This window comes from Dromiciops gliroides, chromosome 6 (assembly GCF_019393635.1).
Source record: "Dromiciops gliroides isolate mDroGli1 chromosome 6, mDroGli1.pri, whole genome shotgun sequence".
Lineage (NCBI taxonomy): Eukaryota > Metazoa > Chordata > Mammalia > Microbiotheria > Microbiotheriidae > Dromiciops > Dromiciops gliroides.
The window spans coordinates 15706443-15726581 of NC_057866.1; the positions used below are offsets into that span (position 1 = coordinate 15706443).

At 38.6% G+C, this 20139-nt stretch overlaps 1 protein-coding gene and 1 pseudogene across 1 annotated transcript in view; both read left to right on the forward strand.

The window, feature by feature from the left end:
• Window positions 1-1839, forward strand: part of LOC122731821 (butyrophilin-like protein 1) — a 64246-nt gene extending 62407 nt beyond the window's left edge. Inside the window, exon 13 of the mRNA XM_043972090.1 lies at window positions 152-1839. Coding sequence (XP_043828025.1) covers window positions 152-165 — 14 coding nt within the window. The 3' untranslated portion in view covers window positions 166-1839. The remainder of the gene's footprint in view (window positions 1-151) is intronic.
• LOC122731822 lies at window positions 248-19630 on the forward strand (annotated as a pseudogene).
• Window positions 19631-20139: the final 509 nt, after the last annotated feature.

The following is a 20139-nucleotide window of genomic DNA, read 5'->3' on the forward strand; positions in this document are numbered from 1 at the left end:
TGTTGGGCACTGGTGATCTAAAGACTGGATTGAAGTGGTGCCTCGGCTTGAGGGAATTAAATTCAGCTCCCAGTGGTGGCCTTGTTGAGAAGAGGCACTGGAGAAGTACGTGGCTTTCATTTTGTTCTCTTTACAAATTTCTCCTTTTTAGCTGGTGACAATTAAATTTCGTTTGATCCTGATGACATCAGCACCAACATTGAAATGATTGATGACGGCTTGTGGAGAGGCATGTGTAAAGGCCGATATGGGCTCTTCCCAGCCAACTATGTTGAGCCGAGACAGTAGCAAAGATGCTTTAATGCCATAGTCGACAAGCCTTATTTCTCCACAATAGAGTCATGCTTCATGGAGGATGGAGAGAAGACGACACATATCGCTTTCATATTCAGTATTTTTGCTGATACTCTTAAGAATGTTTAATCCTCAGAATTTGCTAATGTATTGTAATCATGTTTCTTTGGAAGACTTGGGTGATGGTGTTTAGTATTTAAGGCCTTTTCTTTTCTTTTTTTTTTTTGCCAAATGGAATGGTTGTAGAGGGGAGACCTTGGGACTTGTGAGTTTTCCTGTGAAGTACTTGTCAATTAAGAAACTGAGGGGGCAGCTAGGTGGCACAGTGGATAAAGAACCAGCCCTGGATTCAGGAAGACCTGAGTTCAAATTCAGCCTCAGACACTTGACATTTACTAGCTGTGTGACCCTGAACAAGTTACTTAACCCTCATTGCCCCACAAAAAAAAAATGGCCAAGTGAAAAAGCAAAAAGCTACCCACTGTCGCTCTCCCAGATTTTCCCCTCCAAACTGACATAGAACTCTCTCTGAATCATCCAAGGAGCAGGGAAATAGCCTACTAGCCTGGCAGGAAAGGTCTGTCTCACCTGGGTGAAAGAGAAGTGAGGTGCAGGAGTAGTAGCAGCAGTAGCTGCTGATGCTTCAGGGCTCACAGGAGGGGGGGCCTAAAGCAGGGCTCTGAGCCTGGGGCAATCTACCAGTGAGGCTCTACCCACCTGCAAATGAGCAGCTCTCTGGGCAGGTGAGCAGTGTGGTCAACTTAGCAGGGACCCTCACCAGGTATTCCAAAGCTAGCACAGACCGCCAGGGAGGCTTTGACCCCACTGCTGACAAGTAGTGAAGCTCCAACAAACACTGGTCAATAGCAAGTTCCCACCCCTGTGATCTTCCAGCAAGAGACTCATTCCAGGGCAAACCAGCCTCAGGGACTCAGCAGATCGCAACAAAATTACCCTTCCAGGGCCTTCTAACAGAGTGACTGGTGCCATAGCAACCCAGCAACAGGACCTCTTCCTACCCCTCTCCTCCTCCCACACACACACTTGAGTAGATTGGAAACAAAATTACTCCTCCAGGACCTACTAACAGAGAGGCCTTGCTAACCGAGTAACCCAGCAGCAAGGTACCACCCCTGGGACAAACCAACAACAAGAAAGAATTTGTTAATTTTATCAACCCAAGAAAAGCAAGCTGCTAAGCTCTGAAGCCCAGTGAAAACCACCAATAAGGCCCAGAGTCTCAGCACAAACCTTTGGACAGTTTAGGAAGAGAACCCAATGTGAATAAAAGTATCAAGGCACAAAAATGAGCAAAAACAACAAGAGCAACAACAAAATCTTGACTGTTGACAGTTACTACAGTGATAGGGAAAATCAAGGCATAAACAAAGAGGCAGCCAATAGTAACAAAATAGCTACAGGTGAAGCTTTAAAGAAAAATGCAAATTGATCTCAGGCCCAAAACGAATTCCTGGAAGAGCTTAAAAAAAGACTTCAAAAATCAAATGAGAGAAGTGGAAGAAAAATTGGGGAAAGAAATAAAGATAATGCAAGAGAACCAAGAAAAAGTAATACAAAAATTTACTGAGAAAAATAATTCCCCACAAATATTTAACCAAATGGAAAAGGAAGTACAAAAGGTCACTGAAGAAATTAATTCCTTTTTTTGTTTGTTTTTGTTTTTGTTTTTGCAGGGCAATGAGGGTTAAGTGACTTGCCCAGGGTCACACAGCTAGTTAAGTGTCAAGTGTCTGAGGCTGGATTTGAACTCAGGTCCTTCTGAATCCAAGGCCAGTGCTTTATCCACTGCGCCACCTAGCTGCCCCCGAAAAGAATTCTTCAAAAATTAAAATTGAGCAAATGGAAACTAATGAGTCTCTGAGACACCAAGATGAAATAAAACAAAATAAAAATAGTAAAAAAAAATGAAGAAAATGTGAAATTCCTCATTGGAAAAACAAGTGACCTAGAAAATAGATCCTGGAGAGATAATATAAGAATTATTGGACTACCTGAAAGCCATGACCAAAAAAGAAAAGTCCTTGACAATATCATTCAAGAAATTATCAAAGAAAAATCTCTGATCAGAGTTGACTGGTATGCCCAGGGTGATGCAGCTGGTGAGTGTCTTGTTTCTGAGGCCAGATTTGGACTTAGGTCCTCCTGGCTCCAGGGCAGGTGCTTTGGCCACTGTGTCACCTAGCTGCCCCATGATGATATCTTTAAAATAAAAGTAAGGAGTAAGAGGATTGCATGGGGAGAAAAGGAAAGGGAGAGGTGAAATGGGATAAAATATCTCCCATAAAAGAAGCAAGAAAAATCTTATGGAGAGGAAGGAAAGTTGGGGGAGGAGTGGGGCAGTGAATGATCCTCAGACTCATCAGAATTGTCTCAAAGAGGGAAAAACATACACACTCAAGTGGGTATAGTAAGGTATCTTACCCTGTGGGAAAGTGGGAGGGGAAGGGGATGAGGTGGGTACTTTTGAAGGAAGGGAGGGTAGATTGGGGGAGGAGAAATCGGAAGCAAAACACCTTTGAGGAGGAATAGGGTAAAAGAAGATAGAAAATGGAGTCAATATCATGGGGAGCCAATAGGATGGAGTTAGCAAGAATAACCTGGAAAAATTTGAAGCAGAGGCAAGAAAAATGTAAGATTATGATGATGGTGGTGGTGGTGGTGATTACTTCACTGGGCTATTGTGAAGAAAATTCTTTGTCAGGTATAAGGTACTATATAGATGTTGATTATTATTGTTGCAATAGTCAACCTCATGGGTGTTTTGTAAGGAAATCTCCCTTTAAAGTACTATACAAATGTAGTTTACTATTTAAAAAAATAGTGAGCAGGACGCTATCAGAAAAACCTGGAAATACTTACATGAACTGAAGCAAAGTGAAATGGTGAAATGTACTGTATACAAAGTAACAGTAATATTATAGGATGATCTGCTGTGAATGACAGTTATTTTCAGTGGTGCAGTGATCCAAGACAACTCTGAAGGACTTATGAAAAAAATGCAATTCATCTACAGAGAAGGAACTGATAGAAATATATTTTATTGTTGTTGGTAGTTCCTATTTTTAACATTTTTTGTTTGATATGTTTATTTATTTATTTATTTTTAAAATTATTATTAATTTTTTTTTGGTGAGGCAATTGGGATTAAGTAACTTGCCCAGGGTCACACAGTTAGTAAGTGTTAAATGTCTGAGGTCGGATTTGAACTTAGGTACTCCTGACTCCAGGGCCGGTGCTCTATCCACTGCGCCATCTCGCTGCCCCCTTTATTTATTTATCTATTTATCTATCTATCTATTTATTTATTTATTTTTTTTGATATGTTTGGCACGACTGTACATGGACAGCTTATGTTGAATTGCTCGAGTTCTGAAAAGGGTAAGTAGGGAGGGAGGAAGAGAATTTGGAACACAAAGTTATACAAATTGATGTTACAATTTGTTTTTATATGTAAGGTGGGGGAAAATTCCAAATAAATAAATAAATAAACTGCCCTGAAATATTAGAACCAGAGGGCAAAATTTAAATTGAAAGAATCCACCAGTAACTGCCAGAAAGAGATCCCAAAATGAAAAGTTCCTGGAACATCATAGCCAAATTTCAAAGCTCACAGATCAGAGAAAAAGTATTGTGAGCCACCAAAAAGAAACAATTCAAATACCATGGAGGTACAGTCAGAATTACACAGGATTTGGCAGCTTCCATATTAAAGAATCACAGGGTTTGGAATATAATATACAGGAAGGCAAAGGAGTTAGATTTACAACCCAGAATCACCTACCCAGAAAAATGGAATAGATTCTTTCAGGGGAAAATTGGGCATTTAATGAAATAGAGTACTTACAAGCATTTCTGATTAAAAGGCCAGAGTAGAATAAAAATTTTTTTACCTCCAAATATGACTCCTGAGAAACATAAAAAGGGAAAAAATAAATGAAAGAAAAACTGTAAGAAAAATCTATAAAGCTAAACTGTTTCTAGTTTTATATGATAAGATAATATCTATATGTCTTAATAACTTCATTATAAGAACAGTAATTAGAGCAATTAGGAATATATCTAAAAGGGATGGGGTCATAAGGTAATATTGAAGGGATGATAATATTTGTGTCTTAACAACTTTACTATAAGAATAATTAGGAGTATATGTAGACAGAGTGTGTTGTCATAAAATGACATTGATGGAATGACACCCAAGAAAACAAAATAAAGGGGTAAAAACAATTGCATGGAAAAAAGGAGGGGAAAAGTGGGGGCCAGAGCAAGATGGTGGAGGAAAGGCAGTAAACGCTTGGAGTTCCTGATACAATCACTCCAAAAAAACTCCAAATAATGCCATAAGACAATTCCTGGAGAAGCAGAAACCACAAAAGGATGGGCTGAGATAATTTTCCAGTCAAAGAGGGCTTAGAAGTTTGGCAGGAAAGGTTTACTTTATCAGGATGCAGGTAGAGCCCAACCCCACAGTCTCATAGACACAGATTCAGCTCCAGGCCTCACCAGTGAAAAAGACTTCCAGAGCCTCTGAATTGACTGCAGCTTGGGCTAACTGAGCTCACAATCTGGTGAGAGGGTTGAGTGGTGGGCTGGGTGTGGTGGTGGTGATTAGAGGCGTCTCTGCTGGGACTGAGGTGGAACTCTGTCATTTTAGCCTGGCAGGGAGATAATTTGAAAATTATTGAACTACCTGAAAACCATGATCAAAAAAAGAGCTTAGACATCATCTTCCAAGAGATTGTCAGGAAAAATTGTCTTGACACTCTAGAAGCAGAAGGTAAAATAGAAATTGAAAGAATACACTGATCACCTCCTGAAAGAGATCCCCAAAAGAAAACTTCCAGGAATATTATAGTCAAATTCCAGAGCTCCCAAGTCAAGGAGAAATTATTGCAAGCAGCCAGAAAGAAACAATTCAAGTACTGTGGAGCCACAGTCAGGATAACACGAGCTCTAGCAGCTTCTACGTTAAAGGATCAGAGGGCATGGAATATGATATTCTGGAGGGCAAAAGAATTGGGATTACAACCAAGAATCACCTACCCAGCAAATTGAGTATAATTTTTCAGAGTTAAAAATGGACTTCCAATGAAAAAGAGGACTTTCAGGTATTTGTGATGAAAAGACCTGAACTGAATAGAAAATTTGGCTTTCAAATACAAGAAACATAAAAAGGTAAATAGGAAAAATAAATCATGAGAGATGTTAAAAGATTAAAACTGTTTTCATTCCTACATGGGAAGATACATCTAACTCATTAGAACTTTCTCAGTATTAGGGCAGATGATAGGAATAAATTTAGACAGAGGGCACAGGTGGGAATTGATTATGAAGGGATGATATCTGTAAAGCATTTATTTTTTGTTTATCCTTGTTTTTTGTGGAGCAGTCAGGGTTGGGTGGCATTCCTGGGATCACTGAGTTGGTGAGTGTCTTGTGAAAGAGACTGGATTTGGAGGATGCTTTATCCACTGTGTCACCTAGCTACCCCATGATGACATCTTTAGGGTAAAATTGATGGGGGAGAGGATTGCACTGGGGGAGGGGAAAGAGGAGAGGTAGAATGGGGTGAAATCTCACATGAAAGAAGCAGGAAAGTGGTTATGGAGTGGGGAGAGAGAAAGGGGTGGAGTGGGGCAGTGAGTGAGCCTTCCACTCATTAGAATTGTCTCAAAGACCTTATTCTCATCAGAGTTGGCTCAAGGAGGGAATAACATACACACTCAACTGGGTGGAGTAATCTATCCAACCCTGCAGGAAAGTCGGAGGGGAAGGGGATCAGGATGGAGTGGTGAAAGGAGGGAGGTCAGAGTGAGTGAGAGGACAGTCCGAAGCAAAACACTTTAGGAGGGATAGGGCAAAAGAAGGTGGAAAATAGAATAAATATGGGGAGGGAATAGGATGTAGGGAAAGAGTTAACAAGGGTAAGTATGAAAAAAATTTTGATGCAGAGGCAATAATAATGTAAGATGATGATGATGATGAGTTGAAGATGACTGGAGGAAGATGAAGATTGATTGATGATGACAGATTGATAATGAGGAGGAGGATTGAATGATGAAGATGAGGATTGATATAGGATGATTGATGATGATGACAAAAACATATGGTCCTTACTTTGCTGGGCTACTCTAAGAAAATTCTTTGTCAGACATATGGTACTATACAAATGTTATCTACTATTGTTGCAATAATCAATCTCATGGATTTATTGTAAGGAAATATCTCTTGAAAGTACTATATAAATGTAGTTTACTATTTAAAAAAAGATGAGCAGGATGCTATCAGAAAGACCTAGAAGAACATGAATGACCTGATGCAAAGTGAAATGTACCGTACACGAAATAACAGCAAAACTGTGAGATGATCTGCTGTGAATGACTTGGGTATTTTCAGCAGTGCAATGATCCAAGACAACTCTGAAGTTCTTATGAAAAATGCAACCCATCTACAGAGAGAAGAGATGTTATCTGAATACAGATTGAAGAATAATTTTTTTGTTAGTTCCTTTATCCAAAGGTTATCAGGAGACCTCCTACTCAATGCCCTCATCTAGCTGCCCCAATGTGTAGAGAGGAGACCTTGTATCTTGGATTTTTCATGTAAAGAGTTTGTTTCTCCAAAACACTTGCTTAATAAAGAAATTGAAAAAAATAATGGAAATTTTGTTAAAATGTAGGGAATGGGAAACAGTAAGAATGAGGTATCTAACAGAAGTTGATATTATCTTTGAATTATAGATTTAAAGTTTGAAATTACTTTAGAGGCCATGCAGTCCCATCAAATGATTTTTATTTACAGATGAGAAAAATAAAGGCTCAGATATGTTATATATTTTTTTCCTTTGGAAAAGAATGAAGGTTAAGTGATTTGCCCAGGGTCACACAGCTAGTAAGTGTCAAGTGTCTGAGGCCCGGATTTGAACTCAAGCCGTCATTAATCCAGGGCCACTGTACCACCAAGCTGCCCTGTTGTCACTTTTTAAATGTCACTAAGTCAATGAATGTTAGAGCTGGGATAGATCCAAATATTAGATTATGAGGAGTATTAGAGATTATGTGGTACATGCTTCTCATTTTACAGATGGAAAAAGTGAACAAATGGTTTTCTCAAGATTATAGAGTGAATTAGTATTAGAAGTGATCCAAAATGTATGTCTCCTTAGTTCCAGTCCAGTGGTTATTCCTCAACATAAACAAGACTGAATGCTGAGGAGAACTGAAATGCCAAATGAGACATCCTCAATGTTGTGAATGGATAATTGAGATCACCTCATTCTCTCTTTCTCTTTCCCAATCTCTTCATATTTCAGTCTCTCTCTTTCTTCTCTCTCACCTTTTCTCTCTTTTTCGTTATAGCTTAAAGAGGAACATGGTGAGTAACATTTTGCTTTTTATTATCCAAATATTTCCATATAATGATACTGTGTACCACTTTAGAAAGCTGAGGACTAAGTTAATCAGGAGACCCCTACCTAAATGCACCCACTCAGTCCCCTCCCCTTGTAGAGGGGAGACCTTGGGAGCTGTGAATTTTCCTCTAAAGTGTTTGTTAATTAAGAAACTGAAAAAAAAATAATGAAAATTTTAGAAAAGTCTGTGAAGGGCAAGCTCTAAGAAATAAGGCATCTCGTGGAAGTTGGTACTTTTTTTAGAACTATTGATTTTTAGTTGGAAGTGACTACACATGTAATGTAGTGCTATGGTTTTATTTTACAGATGAGGAAATAGAGTCTCAGAAAAATAATAAATGTGAGATCTGGATAGATTGTTAGATTATTAGGAATTGTTAAGGCTAAAATTCTAGCTAGTCTGTCTAAAATATCTAATGAGTGGTCACTAATAAATTATAAGCTTTAGGAAGAGTTAGACTTTTAAGCATTTATTAAGGAGAATAAGAATTTGGTAAAGAGAGAGAGAAAGGCCTACATTCATCTATCTATTAAAGGGAGAGTGCATTCCTAGCTCAACTCTCCACCAGAGTCCACACAAAAAGAGAGTGAATCAGAGCGCCAGGCTCCTCCTTCTTCCTCCCACCAGCAAACGTCACTTCCTGACGCCAAAGAAAAGACGCATGGTCTTGCCCTCGGAGACCTTCACTTCATGGCAGAGCTTTTCTACAGTAAGTCTCCAGCAGGTGGCATCATTCCAATTGTTACAGTCCCTGCTTTGTTTCTTCAAGAAACAGGGCGTTTCCTTGATGAAACAGTCAAAAATAACAGAATATAATAACCAATGCTAACTAACAATATGTTAATAACAATATAAAAAAGGGAGAGAGGGAAGTTTTGTCCAGAGGGGTGTTTTTTTTTGTCCTCATGAACTGGCGCTTTGACATTGGTCTTGCACAGGGAGGGCCTCTTCAGAGAGTACATGTTACAGATGGTGTATATTATAACAGAAAGAGAAAAAGAAAAACAACAACAACAACAACAACAACAACAACAAAATTGTTCATTTAAACTCTCTGAAAGTCTTTTCTCAGATGTCCTCAGATGTGTAGTCATGGAATGGAAGTCTTTTCAGGGGTTGATGTATGGATGCTGGTAATAAGCCAGGAATCTTTCTTACAAAATTGAGCTTAACACAACTTTAAAATAGCTTTTTCAATAGTCAAATCAAACAATGAAAGTTCTGAAAAACATGTCTAAGGGAATTCAGAATCTTAGTTGTTACACATGAAACATATAATAAAATAAAAATTGAAACATTCTTTAAAACTTAATATTACTATACTCTCCCCTTGTGGAGGGTTAATTGAGAAGACAATTTCTGTGATATTAATTTTTACAAATAATTTTTTATCTTTGTTTCATCACTTTTTGCATCATCTGCCTAATTATCTTCATGCCACTATGAGAAATTAAAAAATCTAATATAATTGGTAACAGATGTCAAGGCCAAATTCAACACTGTATTTATCATGACACCTGAGATAATTATGGGGGTTACCATCAAAGAACAGAGAAATGATGGGATATGAGCATTCCCATACTTGAGAAATATATACTGCCCATGTAGTATGCCAGGTGTGATTGGATGGCATCTTGGCCAACTGGCATCTGATAACTCAGAATAAAGGCAATTAATGTCTTAAATGATAAGTTCCCATAATCCAAGTCTCATATGGATTTAAAAATTGAGGATAATAAATGATCACAAAAAATGTGAACGTACCTTGACTCAGAATACAATATACAATTATGCAACAATTTCAAATAATACCTTTTCTTTTTACTAAGTATACAATTACTTTTGTGAAAAATCAGAACATATTTAAATACAAGTTAAAGCACAACACAATCTCAAAGAAAACATTTTTTTTTAAAAAAGAAAACTTTTACAAATATTCCCCTCTTTTTTTTTTTTGAATATGCTGATCAAAAACAATACTTCTAGAATCAATTTACATTTGCCATGGCAACCAATTTGCCAGGGAAATGCTTTAAAGAGTTTGATCAAATAATCAGTTGAGAAAAAATAACAAAAACAAACAACTCAGAATATGGGAGCACAATACTCCCAGAATTAACATTGTATTATGAAATCAAAACCATCTTGCAATGTTTCAAAATTAGATAGATGAATAGAAGAAAATACACGTGGAATAATAAAAGACAATGAAATTCAAAGTAGGGAAATCTAAATGAATATGAACTTAATATTAATAAGAGTATTATAAAACATAAACTTGATCACATGACTATAAAAGCTTTTTACCAACATTCTCTTTTTTTTAAACTAAGTATAAAACACAATCTCAAAACATGAAAATCTCTGAAAATAAACCCATACCATTAATTTTAAAATGTAGATGTAATAACATAGAAATCCTATGTAACCTGTGAACTGATACTATTACTTTGAGTGAATTTAGAACACTTTTGATTCTGATATCTAAAATCCCCAATACTCATATCAATACCTTGCTGCTTACTTCTACATTTCTGTAAAATATGTACCTTTCCATGGCAAAAGAAGCAGAGTCTTGAACTATGATGAAAATTGTCATTTTTATTCAGCTTAAATTTTTCTTCTTTAACCCCTCTATATTGTCTGTCGGTCCTTTCATAATACAAGTGCTTTAGAAGGTTACTAATTAAGGATGAAAGCAGATTAGCAAAATTATGAATAAAACGAGCATATCTGGAATTTAAAGGGTTTTCTAAGGTCGAGTCAGAAGCACAGTCAGGCTGGGGAAGGGCCTCTCCTGAAGCTGCAAATGTAGAAGCTGTGCATTCGCATTAGATCTCTGGACTTCCCAGGCAGGGGAAGCAATGGGCTTGGCCATGGGAGGAGAAGAAGGTGGGGTCTGGAGAGGAGGGGAGGGACCAGGGCAATTTGAATCAGACTTGATTTTGAACTCAGGCCCTACCCCCACTGCTAGGGGATTAAAAGCTTCTAGAGGTTGGGATGTTACCTCCAGGCATACAAAGTTAGAGCAACAATTAGTGTTGGAACTTGGAAAAGCTGCACGAATCAGAGGCTTCTCTGAAAAAGCATGGTTGTGAGAGAGGGGAATATTTCTATTCCCTTGTGTGAGCACCTTGTTGGCTCTTCTAACAAAAGTAAAAATAAAAATCGAAAATCCACAAAAACAAAGCATTAACATGATCTTATCTCCCATTTGTCTGGTTAAACAGACTAAAATCAAAAATAGGGTAATTAGGGAGTTTAAAAGGTCCATTTGAAAATTTAAAGTTACTTAGCAGTTTAAAGGGACAGGGTAGGGGAAATTTCTTACCCAACTGGAAGATCAGAAGATGAAGGTTTCAGCTTTCCTCTTCATGGTCAGTCATCTGTGCAATATTGTGGGGAAAAATAAAATAAAAGATTAAATCAAGAGAATCCAACCTCAACATTTGTCAAAAGCCGTTCCCTTGGCCATACCTTGACTTCATACATGTCTCCCCTCATGTGACAGTTCAGTGTCTGCTCTTGCATGTATTCCTCTTGTGATTGGGTGGAAGCATAGAGGCCCTCCCTTTTCAAGACCAATGTCAAAGCGCCGGTTCATGAGGACAAAAAACCCGCCCCTCTGGACAAAAGTTTCCTCTCTCCCTTTTCTATATTGTTAGTTAGCATAGGTTATTATATTCTGTTATTTTTGACTGTTTCATCAAGGAAACGCCCTGTTTCTTGAAGAAACAAAGCAGGGACTGTAACAATTGGAATGACGCCACCTGCTGGAGACTTACTGTAGAAAAGCTCTGCCATGAAGTGAAGGTCTCCGAGGGCAAGACCATGCGTCCTTTCTTTGGCGTCAGGAAGTGACGTTTGCTGGTGGGAGGAAGAAGGAGGAGCCTGGCGCTCTGATTCACTCTCTTTTTGTGTGGACTCTGGTGGAGAGTTGAGCTAGGAATGCACTCTCCCTTTAATAGATAGATGAATGTAGGCCTTTCTCTCTCTACCAAATTCTTATTCTCCTTAATAAATGCTTAAAAGTCTAACTCTTCCTAAAGCTTATAATTTATTGGTGACCACTCATTAGATGTTTTAGACAGACTAGCTAGAATTTTAGCCTGTAACAGAATCTTAGAGATTACTTAGTATAACCATCTTATTTTACAAATGGATAAAGTGAGAAAATGGGGGGCAGCTAGGTGGCACAGTGAATAAAGCACTGACACTGGATTTAAGAGAACCTGAGTTCAAATCCAGCCTTAGACACTTGACACTTACTAAATGTGTGACCCTGGGCAAGTCCCTTAACCCTCATTGCTCAACAAAAATTTTAAAACAAAACAAAGCAAAAAGTGAGAAAATGGCTTTCCCAAATTCATATTGAATTAGGATGAGAATTTTCCCCAATCAATGTTTTCTGAATCCTAGTCCAGGTGTCCTTCCTTAACAACAACACACTTGAATATTTGGGAAAGTAGAAGTGTCAAATGAGGCCTCAATAATGTAAATGGATCATTTTAGATGAACTAGTTCTCTCTCTTTCCCTCCCTCCCCCCCCCCCCACTCTCTGCTTCTCTCTCCTTTTCTTTCTTTTTCAGGCCAGCTTAAAAATGAATGTCACATGATTAATTTCTGATGAAAATATAAAAAGATGCACCTCTCCACCTTCAAAAAAAAAATGAATGTCATGAGTAACACTTTTTTATTATGCAAATATTTGCATATAGTGATACTATGTACCTCTTTTAGAAAGCTGGGACTAAGTTGATTAGGAAACTCCCATCTCAATGTGCCCATTCAGTCTCCTCAAGTTGGAGAGGGGAGACTTTGGGTGGTGTGAATTTTCCTGTAAAGTGCTTGTTAAAGAAACTGAAAAAAATAATAAAAATTTTAAAAAAGTTTGTGAAGGGTAAGCACTAAGAAATGAGGCATCTTATGGAAATTGGTATTATCTTAGAATTACAGATTTTTATGTGGTAGTGACTGTACAGGCCATGCAGTCCTATGATTTCATTTTACACATGAGAAAATTGAGGCTCAGACATGATGTCATTTTCTAAATATCACAAAAATAATAAATGTGAGATCTGAGATAGGTTGAACCATTTCTAGCTAATGGGGAATCTTACTTAGTATAATATATATCGGCTTATTTAGTATAAGCCTCTCATTTCAGAGATGGAAAAGGTGAGAAAATGGCTTTCCCTAGATCACAGAGTGAATTAATATGAGAAGAGACCCAAAAATGTATATCTTCTGACTCATAGTCAAGAAGTTATTCCTTAACATCAAGTCTGAATACTTCACAGAATGGAAGTTCTCAAATGCAGCATCCTCAAAGTTGTAAATGGATAATCTGTATGACCTAACTCTCTCCCTCTCTCTGTTTGTCTGTCTCCTTTTTAACAGGAACCCTTAATGACAAACATTTTCTTATTCAGGATCTATGAGGAAAATGACTCCTACAATAATTTTCTGGAACTCAGAGGTGGTGATGTGTCAAAGGCTCATTTATTGTCAACCTAATGCATAGCTGGTGGTCCCCCCTCCTCCCTTTTTCCCCTCCCCCCTCCCCCTTCCCCCTCATCCCCTCCTCTCTTCTCCCCTCCTCTCTTCTCCCCTCCCCCTTTTTCCCTCCCTCTTTCTCTCCTCCTCCTTTCTCCCTTCCCCCCTTTCTCTCCTGCCCCCTTTCTCCCCTTCCCCCCCAATGGAGGCTTGCAGGCTCCTTTCTTATCACTAATTGATTACTCAAGGGTTACAATCTATGCTTAAAAACTAGCTAATCAGAACTGTGAGGGCCAAAATTTGGTATATGGAGTGTTATTTGGGTGACTTGCCTTAATATTGGGGTCTCAGAAATATGAAGGACCTTTTAGGTTCTCCCTCCCCTCTGACCTGCCCTTTTAGATATTTCTCCAAAGGTCAATAGGAAAGGAGCCTCTAAGCTTTAGTTCACAAAAGGATCAGATTTTATTACTTGGGAATTAATTAAACAATAAAGGTGAAACTAATAAAAAAATCAAAGATAAGAAAATAGGAAAATAGAAATACAGATAAATATTATTAACTCTAAACTTAGCCTATGCAATCCCCTGACCATTTCTAATTTAACTAGTTCAAAGGAATTTAGGGTTTTCCCATAATTGAACTCACCAAACAGCTGAACAGCCCGCCAGGTCGAGAACCAGCACGCGCCACCAGGACAGCAGTCGCTACCCCGAGAAAGTGAACTAGTGTTCTGAAAGTGACTTGAGAGCTAGTGTTCAGGAAGTGACTCCAGAGCTAGCGTTCTGGAAGTGCCCTCTAACCTCCCTTCAGAGAGTGTTCAATCTTTTCTCTCCCAAAAGGGGAGGTCCTTCAAAAGCTGCCTATACCACAAATAATTTTTACCACAGAACATAGTGTTCCCAATCCTAATGACTTAGCTGATCCCAGTTGAACGTAACTGAGACCAGCTCGGGGCTCCTAGAACCATATGATTTTGTTTGCTAGAGGACGAGGAGGTGACCTGAGACTTTTGTCCTAAAACAGGTCTAGAGGAGTGCAATTTGAATGATGACTATCATATTCTTATTGAGAGGAGACCATCCCTCATTTCCTCACAGTGTCCAAATATTTGTATATGTTGATAATGTATATCGTTGAAAAATGGTGGGAACTAAATTAATCAGAAGACCACCCCACCCAAGTCAAGTTAGCAAATAGAAAACACTAAGAAATGAGGCATCTAAAGGAAGTTAGTATTATCTTTGAATTAGATATTTAAAATTTGAAGTGACTTGAAAGGCCATGTAATGGCTCAGAGATGTTGTACATTTTTTTCATGTCACAAAGTCAATGAGTGTCAGAGTTGAGATAGATCCAAATATTGTTAGATTACGGGGAATTTTAGAGGTTATTTAGTACAAGCCTCTCATTTTACAGATGGGAAAAGTAAGCAAATGGCTTTCCCAAAATCATAGAGTGAATTAGTTTTAGAAGAGACCCCAAATCACTTCCAGTCCAGTAGTCATTCCTCAACATCAACAAGCCTGAATGCTGAGGAGAACTGAAAGTTCAAATGAGGCATCCTAAATATTGTAAAGGGATAATTGAGATGACCTCATTCTCTCTCTCTCCTTCTCTCTCTCTATCTCTGTATCTCACTCTTTTTCTGTTTATTTCTCTCCTTTTTCCTTTTTTTCAGGGGACCTTAAAAATGAACCAAGTGAGTAACACTTTCTTTTCTATTATCCAAATATTTGCATATAGTGATACCATATACTACTTTAAAGAGCTGGGGAATAAGTTGATCAGGAGATCCCCAGCTCAATGCACCGATCCAGGCTCCTTATGTTATAGAGGGGAGACCTTGGGATGTGTGAGTTTTCTTGTGAAATGTTTTTTTCTCCAAAACACATTTATTTTTTATCATAAAAGTAATTCCTTATTTTCCAATTACATGTAAAGCTAGTTTTCAACATTTGTTTTTATAACATTTTTAATTCCAAGTTTTTCTCCCTACCTCTCTTCCCTCCCCTCTCCCCAAGACAGAAAGCAATCAGGTATAGGTTATATATGTAAAATCACATCAAACCTATTTCTGCATTAGTCATATTGTAAAAAAAAATCAGAACAAAAGGGAAAAACATCAAAAAAGAATCAAAAAACACAAAAAAGTAGAAACAGTATGGTTCAATCTGCATTCAGATTCCACAGTTCCTTTTTCTGGATGTGGAGAGCATTTTCCATCAAGAGTTAAATTATATACCACTGCAAAATTCTGGGGACTAAGTTAATCAGGAGAATCCCATCAGGGACATGAAGCCTTGTAATTTAATTTTACCAATGAAAAAATAGAAGCTCAATGATGGTGTCATTTTATACATGTCACAAAGATAATGAATGTGAGAGCTTGGATAGATTCAAATATTGTTAGATTATGAGGAATCTTAGAGATTACGTAGTTTTACCCTCTCAATTTATAGATGGAAAAATGAAAAAATAGCTTTCCCAAGATCATACAGTGAATTAGTTTTAGAACAGGCCCAAATATATCTTATTACTTGTAATGAGTAGTCATTCCTCAACATCACCAAGCTCCAATACTTGGGATAATAGACATGATAAATGGGACATCGATGTTGTAAATTGATAATCAATATGAGCTAATTATCTCTCTCTGTCTCTTACAATTCCACTGAAAGATGAACCTGATGACTGATATTTTCCTTTTCATTATCCAAATATTTGTATACTGTGATACTATATACAGTCTTATCATAATTTAGTGTTAGAGATTATGATGCTTGGTTGTTATCCTTCATTCTCAAAGAGTACCAAAATGACATCACTATGTTAGAGTCAAATTATAGTGTGGCTGACTGTGTCTGACCAATCCAATATGAGCTCAGAATTCTCTACCACGGGTTGGGCACAAATAATCCATGTGAATACATTTTTAAAATGGTGGAAATTTTAGAAAAATTAATGAATGGGAAGCATTAAGAAATGAAGTTACTAGAAGTAGTTGGGGTTATTTTAGGATTATTAATTCAAAGTTAGGAGTGACTTTACAGGCCATGGAGTCTTGTAGTTCCATTTTACATGTTAGAAAATAGACAGTTGTTCCAATGCCAATATGACTGAGAAATAACCCCCTGAAGCCCTCCTAAATTTTCCTTCTAAATAACTAGATAACTGCCTCTGAATTGCTCTAGGAGCAGGGAAGCAGCTTACAAGCCCAGCAGGAATGGTCTGTCTTCCCTGTGTGGGCAGGGCATGAGGTGTGTAAAAATTATATCTGGTGCCTATAGCTGGCTTGTAAGTCCTACCCCAGTCACCATTTGAAAAATTTCTATAGCTCAAATTAGCTGGATGGCTATCTGACTGCTGTTACCTGTTTGCCTATCTGTAGGCTATTATCTGCCTAGCCAATCCATAAGGGCCTGCCCCCTTCCCCAACTGCTTCTCTTAAATTAACAAGAAAGAAGATTAAGAAGCCTCCTTTCAATTTAACAACAAAACATGGCTTATTGATAAGAACAAACTTAGAGATATGGATAAAGTAAGTAAAATATAAGACCTGACTGAGTTTAACTTTCTCCCTGCCACTGTGAAATCTCCTCTCTCTCTGTGGGTGTGTCTCTCTACAGTGGCTTGCCTTGCACTCACCACTGCTCCTCTCTTAGCCAAAAGCTGCCCTCATTCAACTCATACACTATGAACCCCTTCTTCTTTTCTCATCAGCAGCCTCTGTCCTTCTTAGCTCCATGCCTCCCTGCATCTCCTTTCTCAGTCAGTCCTCTCTCTGTCCTCCCTCTAGGTCTCTACCCCACAGTCTATAAAACCCTTCTTTCCCCTGAACCTCAGGCTGGCTGTATCCATGCACAGCAAGATAATTTGTTGGCATCCCTAGGGCTGCAGCCAGGGGCTTGAGGGAGTTGTGTGCACCATGCCATGGGCTTGAGGGAGCCATGCCCCCCACCCCCCTCCTGCTGCAGGCCAGCCCGGGATCTCCGGGATCTGTGGGGCATATCCCTCAGGGCAGAGGGAGCTGGGGCCAGCATAGCAAGGCTACAGGCAAGCAACCCCACCCCCAACATAGGCCACCTGGGGAGATGACTCCACTGCTGACCAGTAGTGAAGCCTTACCCTGAGTGTCTACAGTGACATCCCATCCCTAGAACCTTCCTGCAAAGAGACTCATTTTCCACAAAAACCCAGAAGCAGGGAGCTCCTACCTTAAACCAAGTCACAAAAAAGGCATAAAAATAACAAGAAAAAAAGAAAAAGCTTGATTATAGAAAATTACTCTGGTGACAGGGAGGATGAAGGTATACATTTATTTATTTTTTTGTTTTGTTTGTTTTTGCGGGGCAATGAGGATTAAATGATTTGCCCAGGGTCACACAGCTAGTAAGCATCAAGTGTCTGAGGCTAGATTTGAACTCAGGTCCTCCTGAATCCAGGGCCAGTGCTTTATTCACTGCACCACCTAGCTGACCCCTGAAGGCATACATTTAAAGGAGGACAATAGTGCCAAAATGGCAACAGGTAAATCTTTGGAAAAAAATTAATTTGGTCTGAGGCTCAAAAAGAATTCTTGGAGGAGCTTAAAAGGGGTTTTAAAAAGCAAATTAGAGAAGTAGAAAAAAATTTGGATAAGAAATGAGAGGAATGCAAGAGAATCATGAAAAAAGAGTCAAAATTTATGTAGGAAAATAACTCCCTGAAACACAGAATTAGCCAAATGGAAAAGGAAGTACAAAGTGTCACTGAAGAAAATAATTCCTTAAAACTTAAAATAGAACAGGTAGAAACTAATGACTGTATGAGACAGCAAGATCTGATAAAAACAACTTCAAAAAGGTAAAAAAAACAAAAAAGAAAATGTGAAATTTCACATTGGAAAAATGAGTGATCTAGAAAATAGATCCAGGAGAGATAAAATAAGAATTATTGGACTACCTGAAAGCCAGGATAAAAAAAAAAAGAAGCCTAGATAATAACCTTGAAAAAATTATCAAAGAGAAATGCCCTGATATATTAGAACCAGATGGCAAAATAGACCTTATAAGGAAGTAAGAAAGGGTAATAGAAGTAAAAGAAAAAAAGGATATGTGAGATTTAAAATTGGATATTAGATCATAAATCTCCCCTACTTAACCTTTCCCTTAATTTATCTCCCAGACTAGTAAATGGAAGAAGCTTTTGGTTTTCTAGATAGACCTTTTATTGTTATGGTAGTCACAAGGTGATGTTGATTAGAAGGATAGGAAAGTAGAAACACAATACAAATCGTCTTAAGTCTAAGCTTAGTCTATATTCCTTATAAAAACTCACCAAAACCGAAGGCCACCTTTGGAGAGAGAGAGACCGTCTGTGCAGCGCAGTCAGGAGACCAGCAGAGCAGGAAAAAGCTCCACTTCCATTCTCTCCTTGCCTTTTAAGCTCTCACCCTGGAAGTCGAGTGCATAGCAGGCAGTCTGACATGCGCAGCAGGCACACTGGCATGCATAGCTCATGCCATTGGTCTCCTCCCCGAAAGGGTGGTCCTTAAAGAAAAACTGGCATCTTTCAGTTATCCTAACCGACTGTTAAAAAACTTTCATATTTTTTTACCACAGATATTAGAAGGGGGGGGGGCTGATAAAATGAAGAGAATATTGTGGAGTGTAGTGATCAGAAATAAAACACTTATGAGGAGGGAAAGGGTTGGGGCTGATAAGTGAACAAGGGGACTAAAAAATGTGAAAAATGTCATGGAGGGAAATACACAGTTATTGTAAATATAAATGTGAATGGGATAAATATATTCATTAAATGGAAATGTATAGTGGAATGGATTAAAACTCCCAAATCCTACAATATGTTGTTTACAAGAAACACATCTGAAGCAGAGAGGTACGGAATAAATGTAAGAGACTGGAATAGAATCTATTCTGCTCCAGTTGAAGCAAAGAAAGCAGGGATAGCTATCATGATTTCAGACAAAGGAAAAACAAAGATGGTTTCAGCTGTCCCTGCTGCTTGAAGGGCTACTTGGTAAGACTGGGCCAAGCTACTGGCACCATAGTCCAAGGCTGGGCCCATCCTCTGACCTGCACACTTCCCCTTCCCATGGCTTGGACACACATGGAGACCACCGGGGGAAGGAGGCAGAAATGTTCCTGAAACTGAAGGCTAGAGCCCTGGAGCCCTGGCCACAGCTGGCCAGTTCCACAGCTTTATGTGGGACCCCATCCCAATAGTCTCCTAGATCTTCCTCATGTAGAATGTCTACTATGACTCCTTGGGTCTGTGGTTGGCCCTGATGGGGCTTGGTACACAGCAGCCCCTGTATGGATCAGATATTCAGCCCAGAGATCCTGGGCTTCTTTACTCTTCCTGGTTGTCTTTCCATGATGGCCTTCATTCTCAATTCTCTTACCTGATCTAATGTGGTCTAGAGATAAGACTGTTGAATTGAGACCCAAGAGATGAAGATTCTAGATCTCCCCTCTGTTATGACCACTTCCAGTGACCCTGGGCAAGTCACTTCTCTCTCTTCTTCAGGAACATCATACCTAAAATGATAAAGTTAGGCTACTTAGTGTCTAAAGTTATTTACTGCTCTGTGTTCTTTTAAGATACCTCACAGCCTCTTCCATTGTCTATGAATATATGGCCTAATCTATTTCTCTGGGTGGCATCCTTGATTTTACAGTCAAAAATCTTTTAACTTGTAGATGTTATTTGCCCATTTTCTGTCCTTATAACTGTTGTCATTCATTCAGTCTAATCATTGACCTGTCAGATTAGTTCCCTTCTGATTGTTGGATGTTTCTCTCAAAGTAAGACCAACCCAGTAATCTCATCCCATTTTGTCCCTCATGACAGTGCTCTTGGTTTGTTATACTTCATCTCTTGAGAGAAACAGCATTTGGATTTCACTGTCACAGCT